The sequence below is a fragment of the Diorhabda sublineata genome, chromosome 5 (assembly GCF_026230105.1).
Source record: "Diorhabda sublineata isolate icDioSubl1.1 chromosome 5, icDioSubl1.1, whole genome shotgun sequence".
Taxonomy (NCBI): Eukaryota; Metazoa; Arthropoda; class Insecta; order Coleoptera; family Chrysomelidae; genus Diorhabda; species Diorhabda sublineata.
In genome coordinates, this window is record NC_079478.1 from 14,344,427 (window position 1) to 14,368,213 (window position 23,787).

The 23,787-nt window shown below is 31.8% G+C and overlaps 1 protein-coding gene across 2 annotated transcripts in view; it reads left to right on the forward strand.

The window, feature by feature from the left end:
- Window positions 1-23,787, forward strand: part of LOC130444008 (inhibitory POU protein) — a 104,366-nt gene that overhangs the window by 59,543 nt on the left and 21,036 nt on the right. For both annotated transcript variants that reach the window (XM_056778960.1, XM_056778961.1), the window contains one exon: window positions 9,843-10,019. In XM_056778960.1, coding sequence (XP_056634938.1) covers window positions 9,843-10,019 — 177 coding nt within the window. The remainder of the gene's footprint in view (window positions 1-9,842; window positions 10,020-23,787) is intronic.

The window sequence follows — 23,787 nt, forward strand, 5'->3', positions numbered from 1 at the left end:
GTAAATGGAGCAGAAATTCCCTAGTAAATAGCGGAAACCCCAGAGACAAAGAAATATTCGAAACAGAGGGATTCACAAATTATAATCTTCATCGATTAGATAGAGAAAGGAAAAACGGTCATCACTAGCCCAAATTATTGGGTCGTTTTGACGGCGAGTGCATAAAATATAGACTTGATTTGGTACAGGAAACTGTACTCTTCCACCATGAGAACTGGCACTTGCTCATACCTCTGCTCCAGCCTTGGCTAAATTGATCGAATCGGCTACGAGCTACTGCCCCATCCATCCTGTTCTCCAGATTACTGGCCGGGCAAAAATTTGAGTCGAATGATGAAGTTATCGCCGCCATGAGGGTCTATTTTGCAGACCTCGAGAACACGTATTTTCAGACGAGGTGAAGAGCTTGGAGCATCGCTAGATCAATTATATAGAAAAATTAACAATAAGCTAAAATTTCATGATAAAAAAATAACTGAAATATCTATAGCATAGGTCATATTTATTTATTTATTTATTATATACAGTGCTATATTATCGTTACGAATTGAAGCCTCATTTATTTACATGCCAGTAGGAACTGACTATGCTGAAAAAATAATAAGAAAATTATATTCTGTATAATATCTCAACCAAATACTTCTAGAACAAAATGGTGAATCATTTTAATCAACTTTTAGATTAACTCAAAGAACAATATTAATGACTTCAACAATCAAATTACATAAACTGAGAATAATTTCATTAAAACGACTCATAATCACAAAATTAACCCGGAAAGACAAATGAGGGTATATAACCCAAAAGTACAAAGTACAAATGAGTCGAAGCCACTTGTGATAAATCTTTTGTTTCCACCCCTGCAGCAGTCAAAGCTCTCTCTGCGAGACACAATACAATTACGGACGATTATCACTTGTGTTTATTATCGTTACTTATTTATTCTTTTTTTTTATATTTAAGTGGTAAGTCACGCGCTGAAAGGGGATAGTAGTAGAATAAATCTACAATTGCGGTTTGTGTGTTGTATTTACTATTTTGAGAAGTATTTACTTTTATTATGATATTAGAAATATGAATTTGGCTTATTCTAGGAACAATAGAGAAAAGACTGGGTATAAACCATAAGTCTTATCACCTGGCGAAACAATTGGAATAAAGTTACGTTGGCTCTGCGTGACAGCCAACCAGTAACTTTGATATATCCAGGCAAAATATGACATTCGCAAATTATGTATGGGCCATAATGGACTCACGCATGGTTATCAAATCTCAGTATCTCCTCCGTCACTTTTAGTTTTACAAATATTTTCAAAAATACGTATATCTCATGCGAGAAAGTATTCGTTAAAAGGCAATCGAATCATAATAAATTGGACGGCATTATACGCCGTTATTTGGACAGATGCACTTAATTGTAGTCATACTTGGAACTTAGAAAAAATCATTATTATACCTCGTTAACTTGCTATAACTGAATATTAAATTATAACAACGTAAATAGACGAGTAAAATGTACCGCATGTGAAGGAGTTTGGTTTAAACAGGGTACCAGACGTTAACTGAGCCCTTTTTGTACCCCATTTGTCCATTAAAACTTCGGTAGTCTTTTATCTGACGCAAATAATCTTGTCGCCATCGAACTATCCTTGAACATTCGGTTATTGTCATTCGTTTATTCATTTTTTTGTGTTTAAAACCACATGCTCACAAAATTTGTATTCTGCTACCTTTTGATGTATTACTTCTAATGTAGCAACACTGTTCTCCTTATATAAACTATAAATTGTCCTACATATAAAATCTTGAGTAGCTTTGTCAACTGTGAATGATCCACAGCAACCCCTTTCGTGACTACTCGAAAAATAGAAAATTTATTTACTGTAGTTAATTCAACCATTCATATTTTGATTGCATTATCAGATTACTGTTTATTCTCCTTTTTAAAACATTCAAATATATTTAAAATAACGATAAAATAATATCGAAATCTTTATTATTAAATTCAAAATTTCATTGTCTTCATTCGCGCATTGTCTAGAGAACGCCATATTTCTATTTATTTAAAGAAATTTATGAATTAAATGAATTTCACCAATCCACGTCAATGATTATCGCAGACTTTCTGGTCGGAATATTTCGAAGAAACTGTCTACTCACAGTTTCGGCCAATAGGAATGCATTTATGTTAACAATTTAATGTTTTTATTAGTAAACAGTGGAGATGATGAGTCCACGTGGACTGACGGTTTGTTAGATGTTTACCGAATTACGAGGAGTAAACATTATTTTTCATTTCTTAATTTGGTATGAGTGCCGTGCGTATTTATGAAATATTGATTGTTTCTCGCGTAACTGTCTTCTGCAATTGATATTGGATGAACCTTAGATATAAACGAAAATTGAAATTCATTAAAAGAGATAGAAAATAATAGAAAATCACTAGAAGACATTGGTAAATACTAGAGATACAGGTGAAAAGTAGAAATTGACACAACCACACCCACAAGCAGCAATAAAGAATCAAGTTTTTAAGCACCAACAAATCAAGGACACTGTTTTAAATAGGCGGTAGAAGATTTTTGATGGAAAGTAGCATAATATTTTTATTTAAAAAATTAGCGACGTTAACAAGGTTATGAACCCAGAAGAATTCGAAATGTGATTTAAAAGTGCAAAGTATCGTGTTATAGTCAATTATTGTGGCACTAACATACATCAATGGCTACAGGATTAGATACAAAAATAATAGAAATAAAGAAAAGATTGAAATTGCTTGTAGGCGCTGTATTACAATTTTATGTCTATCGAATTTATTTGAGCACAAATATAATAATAAATAGTAAAGATCCCTCCATCACCTACTTGAATTTTTCACGTAACGATAATCTAGCTAAATAATCTCATTTTTAGTTTATTAAAGTGTAGTAGATAATTTTTTCAAGACAATTTGAGAACAGTGAAGTACCCATTTACCGAATGGTCTATCATGTGACATCGTATGTGACGCGAAATCTGGCAGTGATATAAATGCTTGAACTTTATAAGTTGAATCTCATATTTACTGTATTTAAAATGAATTTCTCAGTTATAACCAGAACCTTTTTTACTAAAACTAAAAAAGATAATATTTCCATCAAATATTCAATCCTCCTGTATTTCACGCATTACACATTTTAACTTTACTGACTACTAAACTGACAACATAAGTGAAATTTTATGTTAGGTCGTCAGATGAACTTGACAAGGTATCTAAATGGGTATACGAACCTCCGATATCTTTTATATTAGAATCATAAAAGAAAGAGTGTATTTTTTCTGAACGCATTCTCATGAATATTTCGGTTATATTAAGAAAAATGTTGATGCATTAAATTCATTAAGGTCGATAATTGAATTGGGAAACGTGAAAAATATATTTATAATGCCACTTTGTACTCGCCAAGACCATCTTCTAAAATCAGTTTTCTCAACCAGATCCACGAAGAAATCATGAATGTGAATTATGGAGAGTAGAGGTAAGGAGGAGTATTTAATCTGTTAGAAATTATAAATAACAGTTCAAAAACATTGCAGAAGGGCGTTGATGTAGACAAAGGGTATGGTATAAATGTAGCGATTGTAGATGTTGAAAATTCAATGTCATTATCGAAAATTTCAACGACCTTCGATGTTCAAAATAATGTATATATAATCTAGAAGAATTATTATAATATCAATGGGACGCTAACCTTATTTAATACTTTTTATATATACATATTGTTCCCCTTCTCTCTTCCGATTGCATAAATTTTTGTTTTCTAAAACTACTTAATGAATGTTTTTCTTTTATCGATGCAATCTATGTACATTATTTTTTGTACAGTCAATTGTCATATGAATCTGTGATCCTGGGTACTATCCGTCGTGTAACCACTCTGAGCTTTGTTTAGTAAACTTTCCATTTGTCGTTTTAGTTTGATATTTAGGATTTGTTTTTGTAGGTGGAGTGCGAGGAGCGCACAAGCATCGAGCGCGCAGGTACATTTAGAAAACATTTCGTACATCTAGCGTACACTATCCAGAAGATCGTTCGACGAACGCAGAAAATTTCATCTGCCTGAAAGATTCCTAGAAATGGGCAAACATATGAACTTTTGAATAATTATTATTAAGACAAAACGAAAAACATTTAAGATTTTCCAAAATGAGCAAATGTTCAATATCATATAAAATATTGAAGAAAAATTGATAGAAAAAAATTTTTTTTCTAAGAATGAGTGCAATACCAAGTATTAGGTTCAAAATAATTGAAAAATTGCTTATTTTGAACTTTTCACAAAAAACCTTTTAATTTAAGAATGGTTAGGTTGGGTTAGGAGTCTATGACTATAATCTCATTGATGAGAATTAACTCTTTGTTACTCTGTTGTTAACTCTTGCATAACTTTTCTCCATTTATTTACGGTAATAAATGTTTCAAGCTAAATACAGGGCGAGAGAAATATTCGTTGGTTAAAGTTTGGTAGGATAAGGAGGATTTTTGTAAGGTGGCTGGTTTGTTGGAGTAGGCCCTGATGTAGGAATAGCTCCTCTGCAGGGCTGAAGTTGTGGTGGTTTTGTTGGGATGGGAAGATTTTGGCCAAAAGAAAACGAAAACGAAGCTTGTGAGCAAAAACAAAATACAGGGATTCAAGATACCGTCTTTATACCTGCAAATATGCGCTCCATGCAGCTCCTATGTAATCTGTGCGCTCGAACCACCGTGCGCGCAACTCACGTGCGCTCGATGCACGCATTCGTTTTTGAAGCAATGTTCTAATTGGCTTGTTTCCACAATAATTATTGCAGTCTTTATTAACCTTTCTTATGTATGAATAAGTTTCCCAATATTCAGGTATCTTTGTTATAAAATCATAATATATTTCCTTCTTTATCTGCATATTATTATTTTTATCGTTATCTTGTCTCATTTTGATGCTTTGCTTCTATTATTATTTTCTCAAAGTAGGTTTCTCTTTCCAATCTTTCATTATTTTCGACATTTTTCTTCATTCTATGCTTCTTTTCTTATTTCTTATACTCGTATTTTTTGTGAACGAAATTTGGGAATTTTTACCTCTCAAGCTCTTCCTAGAAATGTTTTCGTGCTGCAGTATTTTGAACTTTAACATGTTTCCTCTTAGCTTTGCATATTTTATACTATTATTTTGTTTTTGTTGGCATTTATTTCTCCCTCTTTTTCAAATTTGTTTTCTACTGTTCTTTTGTATTTCTATCACAATTCCCTTGAAGTAAGCGTGTGAAATAGTAGACGAAGATCTTGGATAGCTAAAGCCCTGCCACTTCTTGAACTCTCCGAAATAAGGTGGATAAATAGATCAGCTGTAAAGACTGCGCAAGAAAAGGGAACAAAAAAATAATTTGAGTTGCACTCTGTATCATATCCTGATTCATAACATAACATACAAAATTCCTTGAAATAGTTTCATATTTGTAAAGTTGGATCTTCATCATTTTCGCTTTATTTCTGTTTTTGTTTCGTATCTTTTATGTAGTAAAATGTACTTGTTAATTAGAAGAAACTCCACTCTGTCTTTACATAATAAGATTATGCTGTATATGCAAATACTTGAGCCTGTATGGACTTATGGTATTTAACTATGGGGATATATCAAAGCAAGCAAGTAAGCAATCATTCAAAAATTCCAAAACAAAGCATCGAGGAACATAGTAGATGACACTTAATACGTTCACAATAGTAACCTCCATAGGAACCTGGAAATTAACATTGTTGATCAGACCATCAATAAACTAACCCAGAGTCATGAAGAAAGACTCCATCATCATGTCAGTGTCAGCACCTCCTTGACAATTCTGGTTTAAAAAGAAGAATTAATGAGATCAATCCGTTGAGGTTAGTTCAGATTTTTTAGTGCAAAAGCAGAGTTTGTGTATGCGCGTTAAACAATAGTTCAATCCATTCTACATTTTATCTTAATTTCAAGTTTCAAACTCTATTAGATAAGTTATAATTAAATTGCTCATTGGTCACTGTTAACCAGATTGTAATATAATAAATGCATTCAGCAGTGTTTATATAAAAAAATATCATTTCAGAAACATCTATTTTATAGTTTTGGTTTGTTTGCTTGTTTGTATTATTCGGAATTTATAATTCTGGAAGTATTGGAAGATGACTTCTTTCGATTTGCATAATTAAGTAAAACTACTTGAACTAGCTTAGAGATTTTCTAGACTTGATTCTGATAATTGTAAGTTATCTATATTCCAATAAATACTCCAAATATGTTTTATAGAAATTGCGATTATGTATATAAAAAAGGTGTTTCAGAACCAGAACATTATCAGACATGTTTGACAACCACTCGATATCTCTACAATATTACGCCACTTTCCCCTAGTATCAACAGGTGAGTCGAGTATCAGGTTTTTTTAATAACTACTGTTTTTATAATGATTCAAATAAATGTTTAATGCTTTAAAAACCTGTGAAAGCCCGAAATCGCAGTTGGCGTTAAACTTGTTTGTGGCAAAATACGCGTTGAAAAAATTCATTAATAATTTAGAAAATCGTTTTATCATAACTTCAACTTATAAATATTGAAGTTGGTGTGCTGTTCTACGTGTGTTTTGCCTTAGAATTATTCAGTATTAACGTATTAGCGTCTCTTGTGTCTATTTATTTATCATTCACTGACTTTTGAAGTTGGTAAATACATACCGGTTTGAAAAGTATTTCGAAGAGAAAAGGATATTCTGAAAGAATTTCCTCTTTACTAGGGTTGTTACTTTGGCAGATATGACAACACTGATGTGATTATGTCAAATCTGACATTTTCTTCATAAAGTTTGACATTTTTAATGGTGGACACACCCAGCACTTATTTTGTAAAACAATAAAACCATATCCAATTATAAATATTTGTTTTTATTTGTCTCAAAACCTGAGTGTGAATATATAATATTATACTTCACTTGGAGACGCATTTTCTGTTATACCGTCTATTATTAGTATCAATTTCTAATTGACCTGAACTGTTATTTGATATTGAAAAAGTATTTTTCGAGGATATCACGAATTAGCATAATTTAAAACAGAATGGTTTGATTATAAAAAATTAGGGGAAACTATATAGTTGACACTTGAGAATTACTCATAATCAACTCTCAATTATTGTGTGTAGACACTTGACGGGCAAAATTTGAGGGTGAATGCGACGATAACTTAAGTGGAATATGAGCTCTTTATAACAAAAATATGAATAGTGTTACCATACTCAGTGTTTTGGCGATATTAACCATCACTCAATAAGTCGTGTGTAACTACGAAAAACACATTTTTTTGCTAAAAGACGATTTAATTCATCAATGGAATCTCCTTCGAGAGCAATACCATCATTCCAGCGCTACTCTAACTTATCATTGCGATGCTTGAGGAAGGCCTTGTTTTTTGCCTCAAAATAGGCTCAGTTCCTGCAAATGCTTCTTCATTTGAGCTGAATTTCTTACCAGCGAACATTTTTTTGAGATCAACGAATAGCCAGTAGTCATTGGGAGCCAGATCTGTACTATAAGATGAATGAGGAAGCAATTCGAAGTGTAATTCGTTCAATTTAACCATTATTGCCTTCGATTTGTAAATCGGTGCATTGTTTTGGTGAAATAGTGGTTTTTTCTTCAACATATGAGGCCGTTATCCCTTAATTTTTGCATTAAAAAGATTCAACAACTGTATGTAGAATTCGCTATTGATTGTCTCTCCCTTTTAGAGATAGTCAATGAACAATATCCCATGCACACTCAAAATACTGAAGCCATAACAGTCCCAGCTAACTGTTGTGCCTTTGGACGCTTTGAAGACCAACCAAGATAACAACGTCTCTCTACCTTCCTCACTATTTCGTTACATCCTTTCCTATTTCTTACTTACACCCTACAAACGAGAGACATTTTTGACCCAAGTATTTATTGAATCAATCGTCCACCCGGCATGGCAGCGAATTATATTTCTTTGATATTCAAATTTTAAGTAGTTAATCAAATGTTTATTTTTGTATTACCTCTTTGCCATTCTCGATGCTTAGATTCGTGTCCATAGCTTCATCTGATGACTTGGACAAGATGTGGACACTCGATCATTATGAATGAAAAACTGGTCGCTAATGATGATAAAAGAATTCGTGAAAATCTTCGATTCCTATTAAAGATGTTTTCATTAAGTTTTTCACAAGTCCGAGACAGATTTAAATTGGAAGCTAGACTATAACAAATTTTGCGAAAAGTGGGTCTAGAAATTGCTTGCAAACCACCATAAAGCGAATAGAAACAGATTCATAATTGATCAAATAAGTTCTATCAAAGAACTGAGAAAATTTTTGCAAACTGTGTCACCAGAGAATATCAAGGCGACTGCCTTTTGGGATAGACACCTTTTTGGAATCTCACATAACCTTGGGAAACAAGTTCAAAATAAGCGTCGATGAACTTCCATAATCCCCCTATAGTTTCGATCTTGCACCTAGTGTTTTCTATTTGTTTCCAAGAATAAAGAACAGGCTAGCAACACAGTGCTTTAATGACGATGAGGAGATGCAGGAGCGCCTCGGTGAGGGACTTAGACCGCAGGCGGTAGAATTATAAGACAAAAGCAGTTACACCTTTTCAATTTGAATGGTGATTCTTTCACTACGGTTTCCATAATTCAAACACAAAATAGAAATATTATTGGAGACGAATGAATATAAGTTTAGGAATTGACACCTGACATTCATAGATCAAATTTATTAATTATTTCTACATTGATGCCAAACTTGTTTAATTGAAGTGAAAGTATCAAATGAATAAAGACTGCGAAAACGCTATGAGCTCAATTGACTGTCGATTATGAATTTCCTCTTCTTTATATTATTCACATTTATTCCTAATTTTAAGTGTAAGTGATCCTCTTTGTTAGCTCAATAGGTTGTAGGAAATTTGTAAGGAGTTTAATGTATTTTAGTTTCAAAAAATGCACGTAACGCATAATCCTGGTTCTCGTAATCTAATATAACCCCTTGGCATAGAATTTTTACGGCATTATTTTCATCTTCACATATAAAATGTAGTTATAATTTCAAACATTTTGTAGGAAGAAAGAAACAATAGGAAGCCCAGAGCTCTAAATTGGATAATGCTTAGGTGGATCTTATAACAATCTATTATTTTTATCAATGTCTGTCAGTCTAATAGCTGTTGGTGTGAATATAAAAAAGCTTTAACTTTAACACAAATGATTCATAATAATATCTTTATGAAATAATAATAAACATTCCAATAAATATAGGAATTGTTTTTCAATCATCATTTATTTATAATATGGTGTTGATAGGAATGAAATTATTTGGTTTAGTTAATACGAATAAAATTATTTAATTCTAATAATGAATAAATGCGGTTGGGTGTGGTATGATTATGATTATAAACGCATTGTAGAAAGATAATATTAGAAATCTTATAGTTTCATTAAAACTTTTCGAAAAATAGAAAAAATGGATAGCATTTAATTGCCACCGATGTACAAATAGTAATTTTGAATCATGATATTTTTTGGATACGTTTTCAACTATCAAAAACTGACACATTTATATGATCTTCACAATATTAATAATACTAGAGGAGCAAGCGGGAATTTTCTTCCATATAAATTTTTATCTTCTGGTTACCATTTACTACTGCAGGTAAATTAAAGTTACATGAGCAGAGAATTGCTTTCAAGTTATAGAAATAAATTTATTGACAAATCTCAAAATTGCAGCTATTTATCGGTTATTTTCCTTACTACAAAATGTTTCTTGTTACAGGGTGATCTTTTTTCCGGACTGAACGATGGACTGATAAGTAGGGCCGAGGCCCTAGCGGCTGTCGATATTAAACACCAGGGAACTGGCGGTCATGGAGGTCTTCCTCAGCTCAAACATGATATGATGTACCATCACAGTATGGGAGCACCACCACCGGTCAGTAGGCCACACCATCAGGTTAGACAGCACTCACTGTGGCCCATATTAAGCCAATTACTCATCTCTGTTGTTACTCATTTTCTGCGTTAATCCAGATGTGTTTAAATCTATTTTTGATTAGTTTATGATGTGACCAAATTAATGGTCAGCCAAATATCAAAATATATTTGTTACATTTCAAATATTGTTTCTAATTTTAAAACAGCTCAAAATGCTTGATTGAATTCCCATGAAGCAAATAGCAGCGATTCCCGGTGTTGTCCACATCTCATATTAGAAAATAAGCGGGCTCTGAAGAGATCCAATGTGATTACAAAATCGCTACCTGTGTTTTTACCTTTGCGAGGCTTAAAGGTATTTATTTCGACAAAAAGTTCGATTGTCGCCACGTTCTTCGGAAGAATGTCATTGTTTTTTCCTTCCAGCAAAATATGTTTTTGAATCATCAAAATAGCAAGGTTGAAAGTTGTAACCTACTAAATCTATTTTAAATTGGAGTTTGATAATTCAATAATGTAATAAATTGATTAAATGGAATATGCGATGTAGAATCCGAATATTTGAATGTTCTGGACGAATAGTTCAAATAAATTTGTGGAAAAGAACATACAGAAAGAAGCAGGAAGAAAGTTGAACTATTATAATATGATATTATGGATGAATTGTCCAAGATACAAAATAGTTTTTCAGTACTCAAAACCGAAACATAAGTTGCAACTAACGTTTGATTAAAATCAATATAAAGACGTATTGAGTAATTCTCCTAGAGTTCCCTCTAAATGACTTATAATCAATATTATCAATTCCAAAATTTTGCCAAATATCGATTCTTCTACAATTGAATTTTGGTCTTAAAAATAATAATCCGTTGAATACTTCAAACAATAACATCGAATAATAGAGACGGGCCAACGCAAGGTTGAAGAAAAAAATAGACATTGTAACAATCTTCTTTCAAAACAGATTAGGATATAAAACAAAGAATAAAAGGCAAAACTGGACGATAGGAGAGAACGCAGAGGCTAAGAAAATTTAAAGACTGATAAGATCTAAAATAAGTATAGAAAAAATGATTGACTTAAAAGAGAATGTTTAAAACAACTATAGAATGGAGAAAAATCTGAAACAGACCGTGGGCCTAAATATGAAAAAGAAAATAATCAGATAGTACTCGACACTAAAGAAGAAAATAATGTTTGGTAAAATAACATATAAAAACTATTACAATTAACTAAAGACGAGATTGAGAAAGCAATACATGAAAAAAAATATAATAAAGCAGTTGGCCTATATGCAATTCCCAGTATATACTGAAACTCTGGAATTTTGAAAGGTGAAAGCTACAAAAAGTGTTTAACACCAAATATGACGCAGGTCATTGCTCCTAACAGTGATTGTGCTCAACTTTTAATCCATTTCTAAAAAAATCAAAGCAAAAAAGTGCGAAGATCATAGACTTATTAGCCTGATGAGTAATACCTCAAAAATAATTCTGAAAATCAAACACTGAAGAATAAATTGAAAACGCGTGATATGAGCGAATCACAATTTGGTTTTAGACAAGGATCAAGTACATTAGGATTAGGTAGAAGCAATAATCGTCACGCAAGTATTAGTCTAGACTTACTATAACCAAAGAAAAGATATCTGTCTTTGGTTCATTGAGTAGAAGAAGGCTTTAGATAGTGTACAACACCACAAACTAATGCAGCTCCTCCCTTGACATAGATCAGAAGTACTTTCGATGCATCGAAAACTCATATTTGAACCAAAGAGCACAAGTAAAAATAGATAAGAATATGTTCAATTCCATAAAAAATAGAGAGGGAAGTATTACACAGATGTGAGTTGGATGTGAATGTGAGATTGGAGTTGATATTAATGAATTAACAATATCACATATGCAGAGGATACGGTCTTAATCGCTGATTATTTGTCAGACCTACACCAATTGTCAATAAGGTATAAGGTATAAAAAGAAAGAAGAAAAATAGGCTTAGATACACAAAAAAACAATCATATCTAGAAGCCCCAAAATACAGGGTGTCAAACGACGAGCTACTCGTATATGCAAACTATTTGCATATACTTTTTTGTAAAAAATTTGACCCTTATAAATTGTTTTTTACGAGGATACCCGTAAAGATATGAAAATGGTTTCTGTTCGGTCAGACGTATTTGAATCTATATTGGAAATTTTTCATTTTATACAGGGTGTGTTTAAAAAGTGTCCAAAGTTTTACTTCATAAATATCAAATTTCTGTTTTTTTTTTAAATAGAACCACCCGGTTTTTTCCTAAATTTTGACACAAATTGTATGAATAGAGATGCATTTTATGTTTTCGTAGAACACGGCGAATCGACGACTTGCTTACATTAAATTGAGAACGAGCTAAGATCAAGAAAAATAATTTTTCATTTCTTAGTGGTTGTATCAACGTCAACGGGTTAAAATAAAACTTGGGCCACACTTGCATCTCTAAAAATTTATTGAAAACATTTAATATCTGATTAACGGTTAGGTTTAGATTTAGGAAAGTATACGTGAATTTGCGTTATTCTCTACATCTGATTGCATTAAAATAGAAAAAACCGGGTGGTCCTATTTAAAAAATTTGATATTTATGAAGTTAAACATTGCACACTTTTTATACACACCCTGAATAGAATGAAAAATTTTTCAACATAGATTCAAATACGTCTGACCTTGCTTAAAGCAAACGAACAGAAACCATTATCATATGTTTAAGGATATCCTTGTAAAAAAATAATTTATAGGGGTCTGAAACGGTCAAATTTCTTACAAAAAAATCAATCACTCAAAAACTATGCATTTTTCGAAAAAAATTTTAGACACAAGTATACTAAAATTTTACGTAGATTGTAAATGTATTAATATATAGGGTGTTCTATTCAAAATAACAAAGTTACAGTCGACTTCCGGTAGAATAAATTTTTGTATATGGCTTTTCTGGCATTTCTAAAACCACGAAAAGTGTTTACCTGTTCCAACTTTGGAATCAATCTAGGATCAAGATTCATCAAATGCTACGGTATGGAAAGTTGGACATGGAAGAAGGATGGAATTAATAAATTAGAGACTTTCGAAGTGTGAATAAATGGCAGATCCTTAAAGTACCCTAGATAATTAGACTAACAAATAAAGAGATGATTTTAACAAACAACGGGAATTCTTTGAACTTATTAAAAAGAGAAAAACAGTATATAACTTAAAATACAATTCCTCTTAATTGAGGCCAATATCGTAGGCCGGATAGAGATCGGAAGAAAGAAAATGTCTTGGTTAAGAAAAAAGACAATTTACAGACCTACACATGTATGTGTTATCGTAATCATGTATTTATGGTTTGGATAAGAAGAAGAAAAATACGTATGTTTAACATAAAAAGTCGGACACTCTGTATAAACTCTAAAAGGGCTACCATTATGTTATAAATATAAAATACCCACCCCTTGTGTTAACACGGCATTAAATAACTTTCCACCATAATCCGAAAATTTCATGGTCTAATTTAGGAGTCCTTTGAGAATTCACTTAGATAAAACGTTGCTGATATACTCACTATAAAAAAACTCTAACGACTCGACTGCGTGGTAGCGATCAATATTCCCGAAGGACGGTGATTTTTTCGACATACTTTCAGTAATATTAATAAATTGACCAGAATTTCTAATACATTGAACGTTTAGCATTAATTCTGAAACTATGTTTATGATTTCAGATATCGAATTGTACCATTATTGGACATTAGGTAAAAAATATATATGGAAATCATTAGCTTCCTTCGCGGTAGATAATTTGGACACATTCCAAATGTATTTTCAATATCTTTTGGACGTTTGCTTTGTTCAGAATATGATCTGATCATATTTCCTGAACATTTAAAATTATAATATGAATTCAAAACTAGCTAGGAGAATAAAATGTATATAAGTAACCAGCCAAAGGTTTATTCTTGATATGTCTGATTATAAAGTCAACTACCACGTTTTTGAAATACAATTTACGTAGAAAACTACATAGGATAAAGGTTATTTCGTGGTAAATATCACAAAAACGATGAATGCACATGTGCCAGATAAAAAAATCCTTATCCATGTGCGAGGATACATTGAACGTATTCAGAACACGTCGGAATTAGAAATCTGTGCTCCACCAACACAGGATTTCAAATAAAAAATGTTTTATTAGCACCGCGAACGCACAATTGCATGCGCATGAATCTGGTGACAGATATTGTTCAGAATATCTACCGCGAACAAAGTTATTATATACGAGAAATGAGTAGTTCAAGGATTAATTGAATATAGACTAAGAACCAGGGCGATCATACTATACACACATATCCTCACAGAAGCGAAAACGCTCATAATTTTGTCAACATTTTTGAAAGGGTGAATTTTAGTGATTATGGAATCATATTTAACATCATGGGAAAATATTGTATTTCAACATAATGAGGCATCTAAAACAGCCATAAAATGGATGGTAAACTGATGGGATTGGTTTCTACTAGGCTCTATTAATCATAAATAAAAGAGTCGTAGCATAATATAAATAAGTTTGAAAAAACCTGATTTCAAAGCGCGTCAAACTAAAACGTTGAAAATAATTATCAAAATAAGCTTAAAAAATGATGGAAGAAAAATACTAGTATTAATTTAAAAAAAAAGCCTCAAGCGCGAGAAATATGAAATGAACCGGCCCACGGTTCACAATAATACTAGTATTTTTCAATCATTATTGCTTTAATATTGAAAATTATTAAACTTTTTTTTAAACTATATTTATTTAATTAATACCCCTCTCATATAATGAATGGCTTCACTGCTTATATACCTACATCTTGTCGTAACTTATATCGAGACGTAACGGTATCGTTGCTAAAGTTGTCGATGTGCTTGATTTCCAACATGGAGATCGGAGGTTCGAAGCCAGTGTCGAACGAAATTTTTATTAAATAAATCTCGTAGTCCAAAGGACATTTACAAACAAACCAGCTCAGAAAAAAACAAACAAACCCATAAACAGGTAAAGCTAATATAAGCATGTCAAAAATACTACGAGAACATCCTACAAGAACAGTACTTGAACTTAGGTTAGGTGAGGTTACGGAATGATAAACTATAAAATTGATTATTGTTTATTTTCAACGATTTGTCCAGTTTTTTCTCTATTTAATGTTAAATGTCAGTGAATTATATGTATAACTTTTTAAGCTTCATATTTAAAAACTTTATTATTACAAAATATTGAATTAACAAGATTCATTAAAAGTGTTTACAACAATGTTATTTTTATATTGAAATAAATACTGACACAAAATATGATCTTTTTGCGTATGAATTTTTAGAATATTCTAGATTTTTCTTCATATAACTAGTTTATATATTTTTTTGTGATTACACGATATCAAGCATATTATTAAACGAATATAGATAGAAAGTTAGGTAGAATTTAAATTTTCAATCAATAGATGAGCCAGCTGAAATGCGAAAGGGTTCGTATGTAAAAAGAACTACCAGAAAAGTCTCTAATTTGACAAGAAATTGTGTTCAATACATATTTCATTTTGTGAAGTCATGCTGGAAAAAATTTAGTCAATTTCATGTAACTTGCACGAGAGTTGAATGAATCTTGCAATGGAAAATAACCATTTAATGACAATTTTCGAAAGCTAAATGGTACTCAAAATAGTTAGAAACACGTTTAAAAATTATTCACACAGCTCTTATTTATCTGAATAGGACTATTTCACTCAACCGTTTTATTGAAGTGGTTAAAACATTGTCAGGAGAATAATTATATACAGCTAGTTTAGCACTACACTACCTATTTTGTATTCTCTTAAGACACTACTCAGTAATTATAATATATCCACTTTACTGTGAAACCTGTTCTAGATAATTCCAAGAAAAACGACCCCCTGTTGACTGTATTCAAATTCAATTATTCATATATTTCTTCTGAAATATAGAACTGGAATTTTAATGACGTTAATGACTTTTATCAGCATCAATGACAAATTTCCTATATACTAGTTCTGAATAAGTAAAAAAAATTTTTACTTGTACCATGTACCATCATTCAGAATTACTTTACAGTGAAAGAATATGGCTACGTATGTTCTATACCTCCAAATAACCCCAAGACAACGTGAATGGCCTTATGCGAGCTCATTATTATGTTATTCATAGTAATTTTCGCAGTTTGGCAAGGAGACTCAAACGACACTATCACTAACTAATATCAATATGACTCCAAACAACTTCCCGAATACCAGAAGTCTTAAAAATATTATTATATATAATGAGAGCTTATTTTTTCATTGACTAATTTCCATTTTTTCCAACTCTTAATATAATTCTATGAAATACACTGAAGTTTTTCATTAAAATTAGCGATACCACGGATGAAACGCTTGGAAGTAACACTTATATTTAAGTGCTAATTTAATATTGAATATATGATGAATAAATGAAGTTTCCTTGCTATAAATTATTAATAGTTCTGCATCCAGACAACTTAGTTATAAAATAGAACAGATGTTTTAGTAATGAATAGTGATATAAAAGACTTTCCATGTAGCATATGATAACGTAACAATCAATTTTTTATATTCATTAAAAGACGAAAAGTTTCAAAATGAGTTACCCTATCGCAGAATATAATATGTGTATGTTGTTTCTAGTGAAACGAGAATAATACATTGAGAATGTATTTCCGTAATATGAAGTGTCCACTATAACGAAATGATCTAACAATCAAATTCCCGTATATAATGTACAAACAGATTCATCAGATTACATTGTTGAGCTTTTGATTGAAGCAAAAAAGTGTAATCTAAAACAACTTAGAAGAAAGAAAATTACCAAACTAAATATATTTTCCTTCGAGCGTAGTGTTAATAATATAGTTCTGCTGATATACTTCTATTCTGAAGAAGAAGGTCTATTTCAATTTGTTTCTATTTGGTTTCGTTAGGCGCGTTTCATTCAGGTTCTTCTTCAACGTATTGTAGGCCTTAAGCCTGTAGCTTCCAACTTGTCATCCTTGAGATGTTGATGTCCACGAATCCATCCATCTTATTGGAGGTTTTCCTAAAGGTCATCGTGTCCCTGGTTTACCGTGAATGACTAATCTTTCTCTGGTTATCCTGCCACATGTTCGTTCCAAGCTCTGCTACGTTTACGTCCCCATCTAACTATGTTTTCCACCTCACATTCGAATCTTATGTCTGTGTTTCTCTTTCTGTCTCTTAGTGTTTACCCGCATATGTTTCTGAGTATTTTCATTTCTGTTGCTCTTTTGTTGTCCGCTCTTGTTTCTATAGCATACGTCAATATGGGTCTAACGCAGGTTTTGTATATTTTAACTTTTGGCAAAAGTTAAATTCAGGTTTGCAAACAAGTGAAAGTCGTCACTACTTTAAGTCGTGATTAGCGCAATACGTGCAGTGAACAACGGTAAAAATATGGTTTCACCTCAGAATTCCATCAAGACGCATGGAGTTGCGTGAAATTTTGGAATTAAGTTCTATTTACCCTTCACTTCAAAATCTATATGCCAATATGCGCAAATTATTGTAAGGGGTGAAAACTGCCCCTTAATGTCAAAATACAATAAAATAAAAGTTAAAGCATTTAGAAAGTAAAAATACATTGTTAGGAATAAAATGAAGATCGCATGATAGGATACTATTTATTTTTTCACACAAATGGTTCATGGAATACCTTTATAGGTTCAAACATGAAGATTCCCCAGAGTGCCCAGCCTGTGCAGGAGTGGACATGCTTCGTCTTACCTAGGACTTCTAGGAAAGGTCACGTCTCGAAGTATGTTGAGACCTACGCTGTCAACAGAAACTACATGGACAGCAACGAACACGTTCGCTGCTGAAGTGCTGAAAGAGCTCCGCGCTGAAGAGAAAAAAAGAACGAAGTAGTGAAATTGTGATAGTGGAAGGAAAAGCTGAATAGCTACAGCCCTCCTTGCGAGGTAGTGCCTTACGGCGGTCCAAAGATAGAGGAGGTTTTTAGTCGGTATGGGAAAGGCTTCCGAGTCCGACATACCAGTCGCATAACAACAAGTCCTGACGATACATAAAAGTAAAACACACACACAGAATAGAAGCCTTACTTATAATTAAAAAAAATTGTTGGTTTGTTTTAGGTATAACTATCTTTATTTTTGAGAATCATTTTGTAGCAAAATTTATAATCTATTATATATAGGGTAAAAATTAAACCATTTATTTTTAAAACGGAAACGTTCAAAGGACTCCAAAACGGTATCAGTCTCACGATAGTGTGAACTTTGAAAGCTTATATTTCGGTTCATTATGAAATCAAGAAAAAAATAAAGAAGCAAAATTTTTATTAAAAAACCTTTATTTTGCAGATTTAATGTATCTTTCATATTTTTAATTTATTTTTGATAAAAGACAATTTTTTTAAGAACTTAAAAGGCTTTATCTATTGTAATCATAATTTTTTACAGAATCATGCTCTCTAAATCATTTAAACTTCTTGATCCCATTATTTGTATTCGATTAATGTGATTTGGAAAATTACAACATTTTATTTGATGTGGGTGGCAATATCAATAGAAGATATGACATTTTCCCCATGAAATTAAGGGATTCTACCTCATTTTCGTCATAACTCCCTTATTTTATGTATTACAAAGTCTTAGAAAACCAAATGAGACTCTACAAGCTCCTTAAAAAAGATTCAACACATTTTTTTCCTAAAATTGACCGTTTTCCAACTATTCAATTTTTAATTTTCGGTTCACTAGATAAATTCCACCTTTAATAAATAATAATTCGTTTTGTATTAGGTATGTAACCAAAAAAAAAGTCTGTCTTTTCATTATTTTCAAAGCTAAATTTAACCTACCCACAGTTTTTTCGATAAAATGTTTTTGAGTTATTTGTGAAAAATCGTTTAAAAATATACTTTTTTGTAACAAAAAATCAGAATTACATTCTTGAATAAGTCAAAAAGTATTGATTTTTCGAAAAAAATCCATGGAGTAATTTGTGCTTATCGATTTCTACGGTTAGTTTCAACAAAAAAATTGCTACTTCCTAGTTGGGGTGGTATTCACTACAAGAGTAATAGCACATACCAGCATAGGGTAGATTATGAATTTTTAAGTTACTTACTATTTACTGTAAAAATTTCAGATAAATTGATGCGTCTTGATGGAAATCTGAGATAAAAATCAAGTTCACTGGACTAGTAGTAGCCAAAGACATATTACACGATACATTGCCGTGGCATCTTTATATATATTTTATTTAATTTGTTTTGCTTTTGACTTTTCTCACTTTTACCAACATATACCCCACTAATAATAGTGAAAATCTTGTGAAGACTAGTACTAAAAATAGTGGAAACTTTTTTTTATTCTAGTTTAACGTGCCTCGATAGTGAAAAAAAAATTACATATGAAAATTACATACCGACTTGTTCAAAGTTATCACATTATATATAAATATTTCCTAGAAGGGGATGTTATCTTTGAGGAACTTTAGAACTTTATGGATATCTGTGGGGCAGAATCATGTTTCCTTAAGGTTGAACTTCCGATCAAATTATTGGTATGTGCTGTTATTGTCTGCAAAAAATAAATATGTGCTTGACAAACAGGAAGACATCAAATTACCATGTGTGAGTTTAGTGTGGCAAATACCAAGACTCCTTTTGTCATAGCTGCTCTCCTACTCCAAATATGCTTCAAGAGAGGTGAATCAAGGTGGATGGAGTACTGTCAGACAGTCGCTTCATACAAAGGACAGGGTCATTTTCATAATAATTTCTGATATGATATTGAAGGTTATCGTATCACGAGCAAAGGGAGTTTAGTAGATATTAAGTATATTGTAGACCATTAAGTGGTCGGTGAAAAAAGTTGTGATTTACTAAATGGATCCATCAGTACATACCGCGATATGTTTGGGGGATGGGCGATATGTTTTAAAACTTGGAGTGGGCTATATAGTTCGTGAGACTAAACACTGCAAGTCAAAGAAAACCGGAGTTTGTGATTTAAATGGCAAAGACAATCAATCTATGCTATGTTAAAATTGCGAACAATCATAAAGGAAACATACAAAGGAGATGATTCCAACGGATTTACCATTCGATTTTAAACGTTTACAATTTCCAGTACGTCTGGCCTTTACAATGATAATAAATAAATCTCAAGACTAGTTGTTGGAAGTGTGCGGAATCAATTTGGAGTTTTCCTGTTTCGCGCATGGACAATTTTATGTCGTGTGGTCGCGCATCGGAAAACCGAAAACCGTCCGTTATTTATTTACGCACCACAAAACAAAACAAAAACACAGTATATCAGAAAGCTTTAAATTGATTAACAGACTGTATTATAACCGTGTGTGTCTGTCAATATCAAATTTGAACCTTATAAATAGCCAGTATTTCTATTTTGTAAGTAAGCAACGTCATGTGTAATTAATCGAAACTTAATAAAACTTCATTTATACCCAGCATTTTTTTTATTTGTTTTATTAAAAAAAGGATTCCTTTTGTTTGTTTTAAGTTTTCTACAAAAGTTTAGGTCTTTTATTTATCGACACTAACCACCTTGAATGATTCAAACAAAACTACTATAGGAACTTATAAAATTCATTAAATACTGAATACTTGATTGCTGCTCAAAAGCAGTCGTTTATATTTATTTTTAAATGTATTGCAAGATAACAGATAATTGGGAATATCCAAATATTTGGATGGGCACTTGATATGAAAAGGAACGTTAATATATTTCTTTATGATGTGTCTGTTCTATGGGTACAAATATTCTGGTAATTTGTTTCTTGAAATTTTGTTTTTTTATTGTACATAATAAGCCAACCCGCATCTTTCAGTATATACGAGATTTTTCCGTTTCGCCTATTGAAGTAGATTAGTCTTAAACAAGAGTTTTTTTAATTATATGAGAATCACTTTTGTTTAAGCATGGCCCAAGAATCACATCACAGTGATTAAAATGTGAAAGCACCAAAGAATCACGAAGCATTTTTTATGACAATGTTCAATTACGTGTTTCATTGATAGATTCATTTTATTGAAGCATAAGCTTTACTTAGTTTTTTTGTTAGTTTTTTTAATTGTAATTTCGTGTCTATAATCAAACCCAAATATTTACTGTATTTAATAAAAGTAAGTATATTATTTTCAAATCATAATTGCATCCGATTGAGTACCTCTGCTATTTGTGCTTCATATTGTCTGTAAGTGCGACAAAATGTTACTGCAATTGAAATTATTACATGCAACTTTTATGTACTACGACTATTGGAAAATAAACCATATTTGGTTTATTTTTCGCAAATGGACACGTAAATATAATAAAAATTTATTTCCAAATGCTATACATGATGAAAAAACCAATATCCAACAGTGAAAAAAATAAAATATTTAACATTTTTATTTTTGTACAAACTCAAATTTTTCCGGGTTAATAAAATTTTCATAAGAACTAGTATTGTATTTTTAAACAGTCAGGGTATGGACCTACGGGCGTCAACTTACGTTACACACATAAAACAAAAAAGCCAATTATTTCAATTGTCATTATTCAACAAACCTACCCACCATTTTCGCTTTTTGGCGCTCCAAGCTTTCACAGGAAAATATGAAAATCAAGGAACGGATTGTCATGATTTAGAACACTTTTGTATTTAATATAAGTAGGTAAAACATTTCTCAATTGTTAGTAGTCTGTCCATTTTTCTAGAAATAAATGAGTTTGAATCCCGAGATTTACCATTATTATTCATATGAAAATATTTAGTGTGAGATCTCATGCCGCTCATAACATTTTTCCACGTTCTCCAAATTTTTCTCCAGTATATTATCAATATATTTTGCTTTGGGTGTCAGTGAAGTGACATTGTTATATCAATCTTATCCATTTTCATTTATTTTGCATATTGTTTTCCACTGCTCGTGAAAATCAGCCATTTCAATACATTCGGCTCATTCCCAATCCCACAGACAACAACAGAACACTACCATCAACACCGATTTTTTGAAATGGGGCAGATGCAATCTAATTGAGTTTAGAACAGCAAAGATCCAGGCTACTGTTTATATCAATAAGGCTGGCTGTAGCTTAAGATTTAGTACTGTCTGGACAACATCGACAATTCAGCTATTGTGTGTTGGTGAAATCTTCTGGTCGAAATAGTCAGCTTCACAAAAACTTGGAGCCCTTTTTTAAGCCACAATGCTCCTAATCCTCTAAAGAGTCAGATTCATATTGCTCGCACATCTGGAGCTCAGCTTCCAAATATAGAAGATACCTGATTCAATATTAAAAAAAAGCAATTCAACTAAAACTACAACATATTGAAAGTTCAAGATGATCGGAGGTGAAGGTGTTAAGCTGCATAATTATCCAAGTTTTTGTCAGTTTCTTGTTGCTTCCTATGAATCAATAGAACGAATTAAATCCCTGTAAACTGAAGCCTAAAGTATCGAGTAAAAAATAATTAAATCAATTCGAAATGAGAAGAAAGATTTTATGGAACAAAGGAAAAAAGCATGAAGTACAGAAAAATATTATATCTGAGAATTAAAAAAAGTACTATTTGTAATCAATCAATTTATGTGCCTTATCTATGTCTTCTGATATTTGTGATCACTCGCCATCATTTTTAATTAACCTAGAGAGAGAGAGGGAGAGACAGAAATGCTTTATTTTCAAAAAATTGTTACAATTTGTAGACAAAAGCTTGTAAAAACTAAAAAACAACTAGGAATTTTGTATAGAAAACAAGGATATTTTATGTCCTTTAATCAATTATTTTTCGAGCAAAAAAAATTACACTATTTTCTGCCTTTAATGTTTTAAATACAATTTAGTCATCAACACAGTTTTTTTCAAACTTCTCAGATTTTCCTACCCCATAATCCCTGACAACGTGTCCGACAATATCCAATTTTTTGTCTCTCCATATTCTAAGTAAGCTGGGTGATTTTTAAACCGGTTATTAACAGATCCTTTAGTTTGCCCAACATACTTTTTGTCACAATCTTCACAGCTCATTTCGTAAATACTAAAAATGAGCAACTTTTCAATAAAATTGGATTAATTTTCCTCAATTCTAATAGTTTGTAATTATTACTATTCAAAAGCTCATTTTTATCATTTCTTTATCCATTCATCATACTTTTCTTTTGGTTTCTATTCAAGTCTCATCATTAGTTTCTTCTTTATCTTTAGTCTTCTAGTGGTAGATGGTGCTAAAGATCTATGAAAAAATTCCTAAAAAAATAGAAATAAAAAATACTTCGGATGTAATAGTATCTAGTATTAGTATTAGTATTAGTATCTAGGACGAAATGCAAGATACTATGGAACTCCAAAGCTCATACCTGGAGGCGTATGAAATACAAAATAAAAATCTTTGGCAACTAGCGTTATCCCATCCACAACTATCTGAAAGGAGTGAGATTAAGGGATCAGCTAGAAATACTGAGCATCCCCGGTGCCACGGCAAGAATAATAGACACAATAGATTGAGTCACAGTGCAGATAACAACCCTGAAATACACATACATAGGCCTCTTCTAGCTTTATAAACACTTTTAAGGTTTTATGTGTTCTACGTCTTTCCATGTTTGAAATTTTGTCCCTCAAGTTTACACCCAGTTTACTCCTTTCCTCTTAGTTAAACACATTTGTTCATCACTTTTTTTTGTAATTGACTTCTCTGATACTCCTTT